General features: G+C 41.9%; 1 protein-coding gene across 2 annotated transcripts in view; it reads right to left on the bottom strand.

Moving 5' to 3' along the window:
• Positions 1-3325: 3325 nt before the first annotated feature.
• AGK (acylglycerol kinase) overlaps positions 3326-19180 on the bottom strand; it is a 37058-nt gene continuing 21203 nt past the window's right edge. For both annotated transcript variants that reach the window (XM_036401737.1, XM_054515020.1), the window contains exons 9-15: positions 18506-18585; positions 16402-16459; positions 13970-14114; positions 12813-12910; positions 10543-10613; positions 6192-6276; positions 3326-4299 (exon numbers count right to left, since the gene is read on the bottom strand). In XM_036401737.1, the coding sequence (XP_036257630.1) occupies positions 4162-4299; positions 6192-6276; positions 10543-10613; positions 12813-12910; positions 13970-14114; positions 16402-16459; positions 18506-18585 (675 nt within the window). In that variant the 3' untranslated portion in view covers positions 3326-4161. The remainder of the gene's footprint in view (positions 4300-6191; positions 6277-10542; positions 10614-12812; positions 12911-13969; positions 14115-16401; positions 16460-18505; positions 18586-19180) is intronic.

Genomic DNA, 19180 nt, shown 5'->3' with positions numbered 1-19180 from the left:
TGCAGAAGCATCAAAGCAAGCAGATTGCTGCAGCAGCATCCATGTGCTACATCCAATTGGATGCTTGCAGCCTATCTTGTTCTTCCTTGTAATTTTGTTCTTCCTTGTAATTTTGCTTCTCTGTCAAGGCTCTCTTGGCAGGCAACTGCTGCAAAAGTCAGGAAGTTGTCCAACAGAAGACAGAACAAGAAGACCTTTCTCTCCTAAGCCTCTTATTTGATTAGCTGCAGAAGTGCTTTCACCTGCACTCCTTTTCTAAAAGATAGTGCTTTTATTTTCGTCATGTGGAAAGCTCTCAAGAAATGGGTAATGGGTACATAATAGAAACAAATTGTTATAGCTTGGGACATGAAGGACTGTTCTGTGGAACCAGTTTAACTGAGTCTTATCTTTCCAGAAGATACCATAATTCAAGGTAAAACTGTTACGTACAGATATTCAAAATCCCCTGCTGAGCACTCAGTTGGTGCTTTGCTGCATAGTAGCAGCTGGGAGACATCTACTGGGTATGTTTTGGATCAAAAGAGGAGTGAAAATGTGGCATAAGACAGGATATTACTGATTTGTCTTCTCCCTTTGCCTTTACAGTGGTGCCTTCAGTTTCTTGGGTGTAATGCCTCTGGTCAGTTGCTGTGATCAGAGCCCAGGTTTGAATGGTGGTTACAGTAACCAGGTCTGTGCTGTGCCCCTGTGTGTTCTCCAAAACTCAAATTGTTGGATACCAGTGCAGGTTCTCAGCTTGTACTTGCTTGACTTGAACCAGGAGAACAAGAGCTTCCTAACTGCATCTTAAATCAAGCTGCACTAGAAATGCATAATCAAGCAATGAATTATTACTACTTGTTTTGCATTGGAGGGTAAAGCTTATGAGAGACATAAAAGCTTGGTTTTCTAGCTGAACAAGCAACACCATGCCAGACATTTAAATCATCCAAAAGTCTTCTCACTGCAAGGTTAGGCCAAGCTGCATAGAGCAAATAAAGAACTATAATGGATACTAGGAGAAAGGCACTTTATGGAATCAGAATTCAAATTTGTCTTAGACTTGCCACTTCCTTTTTTTCTAGCACACATGAAGTACTTACTGCAGTGTATCTTACAGCCAATGGTCACCACTGTCACAGGAGCTGAGCTTGCCTGCTCACCATCCTTTTGGGCAGAAGAAAGTTCCATCACCTTTTCAAGGGGAAGTAGCTCCCTGTACAGGTTATTCAGTAAAGCAGGGTTATGGTGATAGCCCATTTTAACACTTATCAAAGTTCATGAGCAAAAGGCTGGGAGTAGCTGTGGCCCTCCTGGTCACAGACTGTACAAGGGACAGGCATGCTTTGCTCAGGGAGGTGGAAAGACAGTGGCTCCTGGAATAGCAGGGCAAGAGCACTCTATCCTAAAGCAGAATTCTAGGTAAAAAGCATGCACACTAACCCAAACTCTCATCCTAGTCATTACTTCTAAGTTAGTTGCTGTCTTCTTCCCACCTTCCTAAAACCAGTGGAGTGTAGTGATTCTGAGAAAGGACAACATAAATGTCTTTTACAAGGGACTGGAATGTATTGACTTAACAGTGTGATCTGTCTAAAACTGAGGGAACTAAATCCCTGTTAACCAGATCTTAAATCCTGGTTCAGAACATGTCATTCAAATGGGAATGTTTAAATGTGGTCAAAATAAACAGGTGCCTTGAGTTGGTCCATCATTAGATTGTTATCCCTCCTTTTTATTTATGTTACAGTATTTTAAGCCCTCCTAGAATGGATTGTAAGTTGAAGCCAGAATAAGTGTTTTCTTGAGTGGGACCTAGGATTCTACTCCTCCTTCCTGTCTTGGAGTTTTACAAAGAAAGATTTTTGTGTTGCTGTCAGCCAGAAAGATGAGAACTGAGTCCTTTCCTCAACACTTTAGATAGTGGGTTCAGCCCCTGCCTATTTTATGTAGTGTCTGTCTCACACCTCCCTTCTGAACGTTGCAATTCAGAGGCCTAGAATTACCCTATACTGGAAGAACTCTGAACTGCAGAGGAAGGAAAAAAAACTACTTGAATGGTATTTGTACAAGCTACTCAACTTATGCTGATATGAATATTTAAATACCTGCCTGTGTCTCAGATGATCCTTGGTACATCAACATCAGAACAGCATCAGCAACACCAATTCTGAAGGGATCTCTTGGTTACCCTCAAGCAAGGAATCATACTGCAATGGGAGCTATGGAAGAGAACGAGTGATTTTCCCTGTAAAATGGTACAGATGAACAAGGAGCCAGTTCTCACCATCTCACCCCTTGCAGCAGGCTGGGTGTAATTCTAACAGCTCTGATGTTGTTTGCATCTTGCAGATGTGTGGTTGCTCCCATAGGCCTGTGGCTCTGTAGAGAAACTGCTTACTAAAAACATGGATATTTTTTAATACAATTAAAAGCTTACCTTTTTGAAATGGCTGTTGCCTTGTCTTTCCTGCCACTGGAGAAAAAACACATTGCTGATTTTATTACAGAAACATCAACTTGAGGGAAAACTCCAATGGTGAGAACTGCCCTTGACTCTGAATGAGCCAGGGGCTGCAGAGCCATGTCCCAGGTGTCTCTGTGGCAAGCAAAAAGAGGAAAGCACAACCACCATGTTCCTTGGAGAGTGACCCAGGGCTCCACTGAGCACTCTTCATTACTGCAAACCGAAACACAGACAGCACAAACCAGGTCCTATCACCAGCATAACTATGAAAAGGAACTAGCAGGCTTCTGTTCCCTTCAGTCTCAGTCAAGAGTTACAGAACAGCTAGAGCTGGAAGGGACTTTAAAGGTCACCCAGTTTAGCTAATTTGTGTCTCTGCAGTAGTCCAGGGAAGAACCTTCAGCTTGGTTTCAGCATCTTGCAGAAACCCAACCCTGCTTCCTCTTTCAAGGCGTTTTTCCTTTACGATGTCTCCAGCAGAGGACGCTGTTGGAGCACAGGCTGCCAGGATTCAGTCCTTGACAGAGCTGCTGGAAGCCAACTCACTTAGGTCTGTATTATGATAACAGCAGAGTCAACAAGGGAACTTAGACCAGACCACAGCGTAACACATTGACTACAGACAATCGCATCAGAAAAATAAGGACATTTTTCATTCTTCCAGTAAGCAAGGCAGAATCACATGAACTTCTAAGTTAGAACAAGGGCAACAGATAAGCTTGCCTAAGTCAGTAATACTTGCTTTCAGCAATAAAAGCAAAGCTATAAACAAAAGCTCATAAAGGCAGCAAAACTAATTATGGTACTGAGGCTCAAGTGGATGGAGGTTGCATATGGAGTGGTGAGCACTGTTTACATTAGAGAAGAGCAATCAGCCACAATAAATAATAAACTTTATTTGGATATCCTTACTGGTATTATACTACTGCAGGAATAAAAGGAATATTTACAAAAAAAGGTCTTTTTGACTCACTCAGCTTGTTAAAGAGTCTTTCCAAATGTACTTCATACAGCTTTGGGTCAATGTTTTCCAATTTGCTTCTGTGAAATATACCTAAATTGGTCAAAGGAATACATTTCTACTATATAATTACTGGAACTCTGTGCTGTTGAATCTGGCAAGATGAAAAAATTAACAAATATATTATCAAGATACATATGGGGAATTTTTAAACTTGCTCCAAAGCTTTGTATCACCAACCTCCAGTTTATTTTGTGACAGAGTCAATAACCAACCATCTATTTTAATGTGGCAATTCCAATATTTCATAGAATTCCTTAGCATTATTCCCCCCAAATATTTTTTTCCCAGGATCCCAAGTTTTGCAAGATTTTTACATGGGTAAAGTAAACCCAAACTCTTAGAACACAAGGACAAGTATACTTAAATTTTACTTTAATATACAATTGCATTACAGCAGTAGCATCTGGCACACAGCACTCAGCCTGTAGTGCTGTAAATGATGTAAATGACGACTTCTTAGGGGAGGGGGAAAGATGATGTCATCAAGTTCACATGCATTTTTCAGAATTTTCATTTGCATTTTTAACCCCTTTGAGACCAGTCAAATCATACACTTCCAATGGAAGTACCTTGCACATAAAAATAGCCAAAAGGCTTCTTAGTCTACTGGGGTTAATCAGGTTGGTTAGGTCTCATGTGCCTTGAAGAGTCAGACCCTGGTGAACACTGGCCCCTCTGCCATGAACTTTCACTGTACCACTGCCTGCAGCAGCTGCTCTCTTATTTTGGGATCACAGAAGAAGCGGAGTTTGCGGGGTAGGAGCTTCACCTCCACAGGCATCGCTTCATACTCCTCATTATCAATGCCAAAGGATCCCTCAGTGCCCTGTGTGCAGGGAGTTAAACATCAAATGTTATCTCAGCAATGCTGATTTTACTAATAAAACAGCTGCATACTTAGCTCAGTCTCAACCAAGATGACCCCCTGCCTGTGCCTTCCAGCCCATTTTCTCTCCACAACACAGGGAGACCTATCCTTCACCACACAGAATGTATTAAGAGTCTGGTGCATGAGATGTTACCTCACTTAGTTACTAATTAGTGATAATTAAACACTAGGAAGCTCTAATGACCCACATTGTTTATACTGAAGGATTCTTTTCTATTGGAACTACAATTACATGCACTTAGATCTTGGGTCTCCAGTGGTGACATAAACTAATCTGCAGAAATGCCTGTTAAGTAACTTCTATTAAATCCATGTTACAAACCCCTTTCAGCATTGTTTTACTATATTGATCTGAAACATGAGATGCAAAGTAATTACTGGCCACGAATTACTCAGCAGTAGAATTTTCTCAAGTGTTTAATGCTGATAAAGTCCCCATGTGATTAAAACCATTCATCAAAATGGCAGGCTGACTACCTAAAAACAACTTCAGTGACTGCTTTGTGTGCCCTTGACTCACAGAAGGGCTGTGGGTACTCAAACAAACTCCAAGAGAACTGGGACACCAGAGCACCACAGATGAGGGGAACCAGTACAAGTTCTGGCAGTCAGAGGTACAGCAAAGCAGTCCACCTCCATCAACATGAACTGGTGAGACTCATCTGGGCTGCCTCCAGTTCCTTCACTGGAGCTGGGCCATGGAGTCAAACAGGACTGCTCTGTACCATGCACCCATGTTCTGAAGATCTTAGCAGGCTGCAGTATGAAGACCTCATTTTATACCACAACCCTTACTTATGGCCCAGCTGTACTTAGCCCAGCACTGCAGAGTATTCCTTCAGAATCACAAATCTGCCATGATCTGAATTCAGGGCAAGCATTAGGATCCTGGTTAATCATGACATCATAATTCATGATTTTTATTTGGTAGCAACAGATTTTTTTACCTTTCAACAAATTCTTTATCCCTTAATATGGAATTATTTTGCCAAATGACAGATCACTTGAAAACAGAAATTGTCTATGAGATTGATTTAATGTCCTTGTAAAAACAAGAAACTGTCCTCCCAGGGCTGCAATAACAGCTCAGAGGCAGGAAAAGACAAATCTAAATCTAGAACAGGCAGGCACAGCCTTGTCTTCTTTCTCAGCTTCATCATTTCAAAGTTTAGAGGCACTTCCTTATACTGATCTCAGCTCCCCTGCCCTGTCTCACCCTCCTTTGTCTCTAATATTTATCTTCTTCTCTACAGCACAATGCCTTCTAGGGTAAAATGCACCCATCTTCAGTGCTAAGGAGAAGATGATCTGCATATCACAGCATTACAGAATGTTTGAATCAACAGTGGATCATCTGGTCCAACCTCCCTGTTCAAGCAGGGTCATTCCCAGAGGACATTGCTCAGGATTGTGTCCATGTGATTCTTAAGTATCTCCAGTGAGGGAGACTCCACTACCTCTCTGTGGAGTCTGTTCCAGTGCCTGGTTATCTGCACAGTAAAGAAGTTCTTCCTAATGTTCAGGTGGAACTTCCCATTCCTATGCAAGACACTCAAGTAAGAGACCCTTTAACCATCATGACTGTCTTCATAAAAGATCTGCCACTATTTCCTGGCAGAACAAAGCTCCCCCATCAGGTGTACAGACTACTTGGGGAACTTGAGTATGTCTGTCCTAGTAGCAAGGGACTCATGGCTGCACTGTGGAACTTAGTGTCTCACTTGCAGTGTAATCCATCTCCCAGATTTAGAGCAGAGATTTCTTAAGTGCAGCATCAACAGGTACAAGAAACAAAGTGAAAGAGTTTTTCAGCTCTCCCAGCTTCTCACCTCTGGAAGTTGCAAGATGCATCTGCTGGCTTGGATGCACTGACTCCCTTCAGGGCACATGTGTGGCTCACGCATCTTTTGACTTCTGTCCAAACAAAAGGAGAGGTAAGGTAAGGACATGCTTCTCTCAGAAACAGTCTTCTTCAGGGATGGCATTTTGTTGTGGTAAATCACTATGCATTTGGTAAACTTAGAGGTTATATACACAAATATTTATGGGTTTAACTCTGAAAAAGTAGAAGAGTCCTTCCCTCTTCTGCTGCAGTCAATGCATATCATAATGCACCGACAGCCTCCAACTAGCTTCTGCTCTGAGGCTCACTAATTATATTTGAACACTGAGCACAGTTTTGTGCTCTTCACTTCCATGCTGAACTATGCACTTCCTGCAGCGACCTACCATCTCCTCATAGCTCATGCAACTAAACTTACCAGCAACCTAAAAGACCTAAGCCAAAAAAACATAGTAACTTAATGGTTCAATGTCATTATAATTCTATCTAAAAACAAACAAAACCCCCACATTTTTCATATCAAAACCAATCAGCATGACATTTCTTATCAGCTGCTTCTGTTATGACTCATGAAGAAACCCCCATCATTTTATCCATTCCAAACAACATACCCAGTTTTGACAGTTTCTCTCTTCTGCTACCTGTGAGATTTTTATTTATGTATTGTACTTAGGTAAGTGCTGCTTCCTTTCCCACATCTGCTAATGTCAAAGGGGACCACATGGAATGCAGTTTCCTGTCTTGGAAAGCTAGGTGTTGCAAGTGCCACATGGTCCATTTCAAGGCTAAGGCTGCTGTCCTGTCACTGTCTCAGCTGTTAGAGACAGTCAGTTGTGATTCCTTTTCCCCACAAGTGCTGCTGCAGAGTGAGCACAAGCTCTGGGCTGTGCTGACCTTCCTCTGGCCTCCTGACTGACCACACAGAAACCTTTGACTGACCACTGGCAAAGGGTACACTGCACCCCAGGCAGCAACCTCTCAGTGTGGGCCCCTCTCCAGACAGACAGCAACACACAAATAGCAAAGAGAGCAGCAGAGAATTACAGTGTTAATACACCACAACTCTCAAGCATGGTGGAATTATCATAGATACTTCTCTGACAGGCAATGCCTGTTGTCTCCAAATTTCCATCTCTAGACTGATATGAAAGAAGGGTGTATTTTAATATTGCCTAGGAAAAGAACTCACAAAAGCATGTCAGAATCTCCCTGTACACCAAGTCTTCTATGCCCCAAAGAAGGCAGTGCTTCTAAAGTCACAGAAAATCCCAGAGAAGGAACATGAGAGAGGTTGAAACAGAAGATGAAAATCAAAGACAAAGGAAAAAAAGCTAAGGAAAGGGCAGGGAAGGACAGAAGCAATATTAATGTGGAAAGTTTGGTTTTAATCAAATATGTATACACTAAAAGATTGATGAGTGACTGTGAGGGAATTAAACATCCTCCAGCAATATAAATTATAAATCATTAATGGCATGCAATACTGTCAGTTTATACAGTGCTGTACAAACAAGCAGCAAGATTCCTCACTTTAAGTTTAACCTGCTTGGAGTTTATCATACAAGGTCCTAGATACATACAAGGCATACTCTAGTGAGTGAACAGATTTTTTTTTTTGGCCAATGAAGGCACATGAAGCTCTATAGAGATGTAATTGTGGGGTCAAGGTAAACTCAAAAGAGCCAAAACATGGAATTCAAAATCATTCAAAGGAGAACACTCATAGAAGCAAATAAGACAACTCCACCTGCAGTGATTGCCTCTCTAGTGGTCCAGCAGAAAAGAAATCATAACTAATTTCCCTTAGACTCTGCTCCTCACTCAAGACCAATGTGAAATAGGAACAAGCAATGTGAAATAGGAACAAGATCAGAAGTCTAACAGCAAGTTTCCATTGCTTGTTGCATCCCACTCTATGCTGGACCACAAAAATACAGGCAGAGAGCGAACCACAACACCTACTGCACATAACACACAACTGGAATGTCATTTTCATGTCCAGAAGCTGCCAATGTTAAATGAGTCAGAGTAAGATCTCTAACAAAGAACTCCAGTTTTGTGCACTGTGGAGGATAACTGCAACCATGCCCTGGAGTGACAGCTCTCCACACTTTCATACACAGAATCTAAACTGGCTACCAGGATGTGGATTACTGATGCCACACTTTCCATGCCTGCTCTCCTTCCCTGCAGCACACCTTAGTAAGCACTCAATTGTAAACAACTCACTCCATTGTAAACAACTCTTCTTCTCCCCCCCCTTATCTAAACATCAGCTCTATGGCTGCTGTGGATGCTCTTGTTCACACAGATCTGATCCACAGCCAGAGGGCACTTTTATACACCTGGGATGACTTCCTCCTTTCTTGGAAATCCAAGAGCAGCTGCCCTGCAGCACACTGATGCATCCTCACACCCACACACTGCCATGGCAGTTTCCTGCTGGATGTGTGGTTTTCTCTGTGTGACCCATCACTTCTCATCAGCTCATGTCAGTGCCCTCTCAATATAAAAACCTCTTGTTACCTGCACTGATAAGGTATTTCCCTTAAAAACCTTTTTCAACCCCCCAAATTCTGGTATTTAAACTATGCAGTAAAAAGGAAGAAAAAAGAGCGAGCTGTTTCACACATTTCCAAAGACAAACCCTGTTGGTGCCAGGCAATAGGGGGCCTCTGATAATAGGCTTAACTCAAATCCAGCTGGCAAAGGCACAGTGGGACCTCAGAACACCCTGATTCTGCCTTGAAAAAACAGGGCACCTTTGCTCTGCTCTGACTCCTCTCTGTAGAACTAACCATCCCCTCCAACTGCTCTCCCACCCCCCCACACCTCTCTTTGTCTTTCTTTGTTACCTACAGGCTTTTTGGCACTATTTAATCAAAAGAGCTTGTTTCTCTGAACTTTGCTTGAACAGCTCAAAGCTTTCAGTACTGCCTCTAATTAGCTCTCAACAGCAGGGCTATGGTAATGCTCCTCAGAGGCTTTTTCTGCACGACACTGTAACTGCAGTCAGAAAATGAGCCACACTCCTGCAGGAAGCATGTCCAGTCAACACAGGAGGTATTATTTACACTGGGAATACACTTGAATATGCCTGCCTCAAGTCACACAAGCTCATCTACTTTTTTCTGCCAATAAAGTGTTTGAGAACCCAGAATAACATCTCCTTTATGAGACCAGATTCCTCTTGCTTCTAACAGGAAAACTGCATCCTCCTTTCCCTCTGTAGCCTTCAAAGCAAACAAATCAGTCCCAGGCAACCACAGTCCACATGCTCATGCAATTTGAAAGCAGCTGCAAGTGGTAACCTGCCTTACAGTGTATGCACAGGTCTGAAGATTTTATTCCTACTGGGGCTGCTGGGAGGCTCAAATAAGAGGCCTGAGTTGACATCAGTATCATAAACAAGTATCTTGCAGGAATTATTAGAGTGATGACAAGCAGTTAAAACTGCACTGAAATCCCCCCATTGATTTCACTAGAGGGAGCTCGAAGACTGAGAAAATAGCAAATTAAAAGGTAATATGGAGAGGAGCTCCCGTGGATTCAGTAGGAAAATCTGTTGCTGGTAAAACCTGCACTGAAGATTCAATGTATTTGTGAGTGGGACTGTAAGAAGGAGCCAAAAAAGGCAGCTCTGATTTGCTTCTTGTAAGAGCAGGAGGAACAAGCACACTGCAAGACAACATCACAGCACAAAGGAAGCAGTAACATTCACTTTCTCCACACACTGCTTCTACATACCTGCAGCCTTTCTTATTCCACATACAAGCAGGACCAATACATTTGCTTAAAGTCCCTGTTTAAGTCACATCTTCCAAAGTTCTTCCAGCCTAGACCTAATTTCTCCCAAGAGCTATTGAGATAAGGAAGCTCTTTTCTTAGAGGAGGGCCTGTCTAATCACAGTTCAAGAATTCCCAGTTTGTACCACTAGTACAACAACCAGCTCTATGACCCACCTCTCAATCCACTGAGCAGCTAGGGCTAAAAGATTCTGGGCTAAGTCTGCACAGCTGCCTATAAAACTCAGTAAGGACAGTAATATCCAAGCAGTACTGACTTACAGCAACAGGGGAAAAGATGAAAGATATAGCAAACTCAGAAGCTAGAAAGAACTCCAGGTTCTGAATACTCCAGGTTCTGGAGTTCTGCCTTGTTTACAGAAACAGAAGATGAGTAAGAATTTCAAAGAATCAAAGTCCTAGTCCCTGAGACAGTACTGACTGGTGTGCTTTGCAGTCCTCTGCTTCTGAATTTTGCAGCACAGTATGAGAGAAAACCAGCACACTTTCCAGAGACCCTGTCCCCCTTTTTGCAGCCTTGCCATACTCACCCTCTGTGAACAAACTCCCCTTTGCTGACACTCTCTGCCTCGATGCAAATGTCCATGAAGTCCTTAGTGCGCTGTGCAAAAAAGGATTCAGGAACCAAGCAGTTAACATCTGAAAATGCCACACCCATGATACTGCAATATGTTCACACAATGGCCAGTCCTTTGTCCCCCAAAAGGAGGCAGAAGATGCATTTCTGCATTTCATGCTTTATTCAAATGTCAACTTGAGATTTGAATTAGAAATTACAGATTTTATTTTCCCATTAATGAATATTCAATAAATATCACAAGAAGCAAAATAATGAGTCACACACTTGGCTTCTTGTTATATTTAAAGACAATAGCAGATCTCTTAGGCTCTTATTTAATCTCTATTCAATGGGTCTTTCATGAATTTAAGCAATAGTACAATGATACAACATTTGGCCACCAAACACCACAGTAAGAGAATTTTAAACAATACAAATTGGAAATCAAAGTGTGCTTGGTAACAATCCTTTAAACTCCTTACTTAGCTTTCCTATTTACAGCCTGCCCTCAAACTGAGTACACAGTACAGCTTTTTTCAGGAAAGCAATTTTGATTAAAAGATACAGCTTTTTTTTTAATGTATTTTAATATTTTTGTTCTGGCAAAAGTTGCAGTGTGCAGATGCAATCAAAATGACAGGAGTAAAAATAAATGCATCTATTTATTTAACTTGGTTTATTCCTTTGCTGTTCTGCAGAGGCACTGCCTGAGCTGCACCTGTATGGCTTTATCAGCTTCCCTTCAATGGGGCAGCCTCTGCATGAGTCTGAGGTGAGACACAGATTGGCTGGCAGCAGATATGGCCTGGTATTGATTCCAGAGAGCTGCTGGGCAGCTTTGAGGACTACAGGGACAATGGTTTCAAGAGAGGGACTTGAATGTAGTAATAAGGGATCCACACTTGTAAAAAAAAGATGCAATATCAAGATACTTCCCAACTCAAGAAACAGGAAAGTACAACTAGCCTAACATGAACTTGTCCATTTCTCTAGGTTTTGCAAGAGACCTGAGAATCCTACATCATTTCCTTCTTTTCAAAACCAATATTAAAATGCCTCTTGAAGGACTAAGGGAGGCAAAACAGACAAAACCACAGAAAGAGCATAAGGGAGTTTGTGGCAATCAGATACTTTTTCTGTTCTTGGTAGGTCTGTTTTTACTTTACATCACTGGCTCCAATCCAGTTCAACAACCAAAATTCTTCTGTTCAAGTGTCACCTAGAAACCACTAAAAAAATACCCAAATACAAGTCTCTGTCTAGCTTCTACCATTACTAGGACACTGACAGTCCAAATCATAAACCACAACAAAGAACAAACTAACGTTCATGGTGGCATATTCTAAGGAGAAACCAGGAGAATTTTAAAAAAACTAAATTTGCCTCTTTGGGTTCTTTTGGTCTGATCCTACAAGATAACATACCAATATAACTCACATTTTCATGTTCTTAAAGACCCTGACTTCTAAGGAAGAAATATGTTGCAGAAAGTTCAACACCTCCTGTTAGCCTGGGTATAGCAGCAGGGTTTCCTGCACCCTTGAGGAGGAAATGCGGGACAGCTCACAAGTATGGGATCACTGTGTAAGCATTTTCCTGTAAAATTAAAGGCTGACATCTATCCAAATAGCTTTCACAGCAGTAAAATTGCACCAAAACACAGGCATAAGCCAAAGAGAAGTTCTAAAACAGTGAATGAACAGCATGAACGTGCTGAGAAGGTTATGACAGGAACAGTTCCTTTGATGCCATGCTTCTATACTTTCAACTACATGCACTTCCTTTCCTTCAAATCAGTGTAGCCCATGTCCTTTCCCTAGTACCAATTATTTTTAACTCCACTCTGCAAGTCTAAAAAAAGAGAGAAAAATAAAAAATTCCAGCCAGACACTCAGGCTCAGCTTCCTTCTAGCAGCAGTTGATAAAAGAGAATCACTCTCACATAAGTGAAGAGGGAAAGGAATGCTTCTTGGTGCTTTTTTTACTCACAGGAAATCCTAAAACTTCTGTTTGGCTACTGAAACCTTGTACAAATTCTTTCTGATCCCACTGCATCCCAGTTTTACTTTAGTCTCCTGTGCTTTCACACTGGATCTGAAACTTGCCCATGCCTCGATCATGGACCTCTTCTTCTATGAAGCCATAAATGTTATTTATATACACCCAAGAATGGGAGTTTAGCAAGACAGGAAAACTCTGTGGGCAGGCAGCATCTGGAATCCCATTATGTTAGGGTCTTACTGCTAGATCAAGCTGCCTGTTCCGAGTTGCAATGGAAAGCTCAATGGTGGACAGCTTCAGCTCCTCCCAGTCCTCCGGGGATACCTCCTGGGGGAACTCTGTATAGCAGGAAGAGAAGGTATCAGTCATTAAGCACAATTTAATTACACAGATCACTATGAAGCAGATGCCAGACACAAAAATCAGTCTGAGCCATTCTGGTTAGTAGTTTTGTTTCTCTAAAATGTCAAAATCTTAAAAATTTCAAAGGGAGCTTAGGAGTACTGAAGAAAAAATACCATTAGCATTTGCACAGTATCAGAAAAGACTGTCAAGCCCAGTACATCACAGCCCTGTGAATCCTTATGTCCAGAGATTAACATATCTTCTGGGTTGGTGACAGGAATATTTAGAAAACCCTACCAAAACACCAGGAATCCAATGTTCAGGAGGCTGTGGTAATACATTTTCTACAGGAGGCAGCTCCACAGTTCAGTTCTCATATCCAGGTCACTTGGTTCATGCTCCTACATGAATCACCTCTGCTAGCCAAGGAGGAACCAGGTCTTAGCAGAATACCCACCCTCCTTCCTCCTGTGGCCTGCCATGTGCACTGCCCAGACAGCAGCCCAACCCAAGAGAGGCTCAGAGAACACAAAATTTATGGTACAGAAAGAATTTCACATACTACGAGAAATTTAGGCCTGGCCCAAATTTTACCGTTCCATTTAAAGCAACATTTGTTGCTCTGTGTCAGCAATTCTCCCCACCCTGGAAAAACAAAAGCTGCTCCTCTCTGCCCAGCTCACTAAGAAGCCATTCTGCTAGAAGAAGATTTCAAGAAGCTCACCCAGAAGTGCCAAGTATCCTCAATGGATGCCTCCACTGCAAAAGCAACTGTGAGTCCAGGGAATGCCCTGGGCTCTCTACAAATGAGTATTTGCTTATGAGACCACAAACACTGGCAAGACTACTCTGTTCCATTTCTAACAGATGCCTCTATAACAGTCTTGACAAAAACAATAGTTTAAATAAATAAAAAAAGGAAACAAACAGATAAATAACAGTAACAAAAAAGAGAGCAGTGAAGCAGACATGCCCTCCACACAACACACCCCTGGATGTGTTAGAGGAGTAGAGCCTGCATGTGAGTTGATGCCAGAGCACAGCCAGCCCACCTTTTGGGGATGACCAGTACGATCGAAGCCGTCTGTAAAGCCTCACATACAAAGGAGGTCTGGATGATTTCTCCTCTGGCTCTTCTGGAGGTCTCTCAGTTGGACCCACATACATGAGAGCAGCTTGATGTTTCTGAGGCCACTCCTTGGATTTACATGGAAAGAAAAGACAGAAGATAAAGGAAATTTTGCTTAGGACATGTCCTGTTTATTCTGTTTAGTCCTGTAGCCTATTTATTGTGTACTCACACACAGTCCTGCAGAGCTACTCAGGCCCCCTCACTGCCTCAGCCTACTTTATGGCTCACCAGTCTCCAGGTTCATTGGGGAAACGACATTTCTGCAGTTTCAAAAAGATTACCCACAGTTCCCAAATCCACTAATCTAATCCTTCCCTGCACAGAAGTAAGGACATTTTCCCCTTGATGAACAGAGGGTGAAGGGATGTTTCCTTTGCTGCTGATGTGTGGCAGGGTGACACAGCTGCTTCTGGCTGGAGGGAACAACCCAAACCAGCCAGGTCACCAGTAATGTCTGAAAGCACAGTTGGTTTCTGCATGGCAAAAAAGGCAACCTCAAGAGCAACTGCTCAGCAGGATCCAGTGCAAACAGACAAAGCCTACAGTGCTGTGTGAAGCCAAGGGGCACTAAAACCTGACAGGCCTTTGTTTGCCAGCAACTCAAACAATCCTGACCTGACAGTCAGGTGCTTCTGAACAGCAACACAACAGCTCTTAAGGCAAGTCATGTGAGCTCCCTAAAGCATCTTAAAAAAAATAAAGTACTAACACATTATTCTTGGTGATATTTCAGATTCCAGCACCAGGGCTACAGAAGAATCTTAGCTTTTGAAATATTTCCAGACACTGACAAAATTCACTTCCTGTCATTGTTTTGAAAATAATTTCCGAAATGCCGCAAACACAGGATTTAGGGAGGGAATCATATAATAGTTTTTTAATTTATACACTAAAACAACACAGCCAAGAGCCCACATGAACTCAGTACAATTATTTTTCCAGGTACAAAATTTCAGAAGTAGTTTTGGATCATATAGCACAGGTTGGTAAACTAATTCACCTCCCACCTCTGAGAGCAAGGAATACTTCCATAATAAGCAGGACAAACAGAGGTTGTATCAGTAGGGCAGTACACAAACAATAAATATTAATGATTAAATGGAAAAGCAGCAATGCTGTGATAATTTAAGCCTGTGTATTTTAGAAGGGATGATAACACTCATAACAATGCCCCTACCAATATGAGAGGTGCTATTTCCAATTACACTTTTTTTCAGCCATGCATCATCCTGTTTCAAGAGACCCCCCACAGTAAAACCAGAAAATAAGAAGTGTGGAGCAGCAAACACAAGCCAGGAAGAGATTAAACTCAACAGGCTGGAGACACTTCTTGTAGAAATTAACAAAATCATAATATAAGAGGCACATAAAGCAATGTGAATATCACAACTAGGTGAGATCAGGTAGAAAGTTTTCTATCTAAATGGCTGAAGAAGTGGGCACTTCTCTTTAACCTTCAGCAAATTAAACAGATCTTTTTAATGTACAATTAATAGCTCACCAGAGAAAGCCACTATCACCAGCCCCAGCTGAACCTAAGGACTCAAAGAAAGTGAGAAAGGAGGTGGGCAGAAAAGAAGAATAGGTTTTTACCTAGAATGCCAGAACACAGAAGTATAACCTCAAATTTTCTGTGGATGAGAGGGGGGAAAGCCATCCCAACTTTTCTGGATACTTTACTATTAAGCCTCCCTTTACAGGAGCTGCCTATAAAGGAAGCATTGGCATTGTCACAGACAGCATGGCTAGACTGCACTATTTGATCTACTGTACCAGCTCCTGGGCATTTTCCCTGCCTTTCAGGAGGTTCCTTATATGTTGAGAGAAAAGGAAAACCATGTGAATGAAAATGCCTTACCTTTAACACAGGTCAAATTTTAATCTTTCCAGGATCAATTTTAAGCAACAGGAAAGTTTAAGGTGAGATAAAAGCTATTCATCTTCATGTTCATTTTACTACACAAGGAAGCCTGATTATCAATGTGCATGAGCAGTCTAATTATAGACCCCTTCTGCCAGAGGAATAAATCAGAGTGAAATGTTATTACAAAGACTGTTGAGAATATGTGGAGCACTTCAGCACTTCATCACTGCTGCTCACCAGTTTCACAGGGGGTTACTGGCTTCCCCAGGTGATCTTGGAGCAAAAATTAAAAAAAAAATTACAAGTATTTTTTTTCTCCTTTCTCTCTTCAGAAGTAAATCTATCAGTTGGTAGGCTTTTTAACAAGTTGAGTTTTAGTCCCATTTTATTTTGTTACCAGAATCCTTCAGGAAAGCTTGCAGACATATTATAAAAAGCAAAGTCAGCCTGTTCATTTCCCAAACACTCTCCTCACAATTAATATTTACCTTAAATATACTGAACAAATGAGCTGCTCTGGTTTTCAGAGGCCCAAGGTACCAGTACCTGGAAAAAGAACAGAAATAGAACTTCTAAGATATCTAGGAGTCAATATTGGGAAAGGGAGAAACTCTGCATGAAGTCAGAGCATACAGACTTGTTTGCCACTGAGTTAGTGCTCCCTGACAACCTTTAGCTTTTTGATTCTGTAAGATAGTTTCTACACATTAGCAGCCTAGCAGTGACATCCCTATCCTGAGTTACACATCACCAAAATGCAGTGTATAATCTTCACTACAGGCAGCAGGACATCTCACTACCAGAATTTTACTTTGCTATGTAAGACAACTGGGGATGATTCAAGGGTCTGTGGTCTAACAGCTGGTGGTATGCATCTCAACAATATGCAATACAGCAAATTTCCAAAGGTTAGAGGAAACAAACAAAAACCAAAAGCTTCAGTGACAAAAGAACCAGCAAACATTCATTAGTCCCAAAGGATTCTCACACCAAAATCAGAGTTTTACAAAATAAAAACCCTGCCAGCCACACAGCACTGTACAGAATCTAAAGATGTGACTGTATTTAGGCAGGCTTGGCACACATTTTGATCAGTGTCATTCACCAAAGAGGGTCAACAAAGCACATTGAACACCACCAGCTCAAGAGTTCTGCAGATCTAAGGATCTCATTAACCATTAAGGCATGCAAATGTGCCACCACTCCCCTCAAGCCATGAAATTGTCTGTAAAATAGTAACAAGACAGCACCAGGTCTCCAGCAGCACAGTCATTAGCAGAGGGACTGTCAGACACACTTCTGGAACTCTGACTTATGGCTTAACTCCCTTTGAGTTCTTTTCAGTTTAAGATCTGCTGCACTGGAACACACCAAATGTTTTTAGTCCAATAACCCATCTCTCACAGGGAGCAAAAGTGGATGAAGTGGGAAGGTATAAAACCAGGAGTAGCACACGAGGATTTTGATCCAAGCAGACTCTGAGCACTTGCCCATTTGTTGCTGAAGTGCTTTCCAAGCTGGACACGTTTCTCTGCATTCAAAAACATTTATGGAAGGAAGCAGGGCTTGAGGATGTTCATGTGCCTCATGTACCAAAGGTGCTGTCATGCCTCCAGCACTGAGCCCAAAGGACTCTTACAAAAGGGAAGTGCTGCAGGGAAAGATGTGAAGGCTGACACCAGGAGAAGAGCAGAGCATGGGCAGGAAGCCCAGCAGGAGTGCAGAGCAGAGAGAAGTGCACTTCCTTGAACTGGGGGCTGCAATTAGCAGGAGAGCCTGCAGCACAGCCAAGTCAGCACCTACACAGCCCACTAAGAATGTCCCTGGCCTCCCAGGGACAAACAACCTGACTATTTACTGCATCTCCCCCATCCCCTCTTAAACCTACTCAAACATTTGCCAGACAAACTCCAGAGGTCTGCTACGCCTTCCTTCCTGACAAAGACAGCTCATTCACAAAGCACATGGTGTTTCCTTATAGCTGCATTTCCTCCATAAGAGCTTGGGGAGTGAGCTGCTTTGGCTCTGCTGCTCCTTCAGCAAATAATACCTGTCACTGGATACACAGACACTGACATGTTATGTGTCCATCTGGAAAAAGCCCAGTAATTATGAGTTTAGCATCCTGAGAACAGTCATCAGATAGCACAGTCCATGCCACTTCTGGCAGGAACCTGAAGGCATTTCTACTGCATCTGATGTCCCTTGCTGGAATTGAGTTTCAGAGTACACACACAGCTTTTCATTGGCAGATGATGAAAAACAATGGCCAATTACTTTACTTAGACTTTACTCAAGGGAGAGATTTTCCCCCTGTTACAATCTGAATAAAGTTCCAGAAGCAGATACCACAAGGCAAGAAGAAAGTAAATACTTAAAAGAACAGGTCAGCACCAAATATTTATTTCAATTTACAAGAATTCTGATACATCTTACACTCCCATGTGTGTAATGAAAGATCTAGCAAGAGTGGGTGCCTCTGCCTGTCAGATGCCTGCATTCAGAAAAAGACTTAAATGAGAGAGGGGAATGTGTCTTTTTAGGCAACAGATACTAAAAAGGGGACTGTTTCAAAAAATAGTATTTTCTTACTTGCTAGCTTTAACTCCTGCATCTCTATAAGATCCCCATCTTAAACCAGAGACTGCAAACACCGGCTGCTCCTTTTCTCCCTATAAAGAAAAAAAAAACAAACATTGCAAAATTGCTTTCTCTTACCTTTTTTTCCAACTTTATTTTCTGAAGTTACAAAAACAGCATAGCTACATAAAAACGTCTGTTAAATTCCTACACAGAAATTTAACAGAAGAGGTATGACAACAAGCTAACAACAATAAAGCTTAGCAGAATTTAAGCACTGTACACTCCATCTGCTCCAGGAAGGAATATAAGAGGTGAAGTTTTGAACAGGTAGCCTGAGTTTGACTGCACACCCAGCAATGGCCATTTCATTTCGTGGATTTGACTGTTAGCCAAAAGCAAGGAGCTCTGCACAGCAACACAACACTCTTGCTGCAGAAATGTCCATTCTACAACTGAACAGAAAAATAACATTCAGAAACCATACGAGGCATAGTCAAAGGTTTTCCAATTTTGTATTTTTCCATTTGTCAAAGAAAGCTATTAACTTCACAATCCACATGAATGCATCAAATCAGCAGACAGCTACTGCTCTCACCATTGCTATAGAAACACCACTGTAATAAGTTTTGTATTCATCAATACTCTCTGAGTCTCAAAGAAAGGCAATGTTGAGGCATTCTAGTG

This window comes from Molothrus ater, chromosome 5 (genome assembly GCF_012460135.2).
Source record: "Molothrus ater isolate BHLD 08-10-18 breed brown headed cowbird chromosome 5, BPBGC_Mater_1.1, whole genome shotgun sequence".
In the NCBI taxonomy this organism is placed as follows: Eukaryota; Metazoa; Chordata; class Aves; order Passeriformes; family Icteridae; genus Molothrus; species Molothrus ater.
This window is presented reverse-complemented; position numbering and strand designations above follow the sequence as displayed.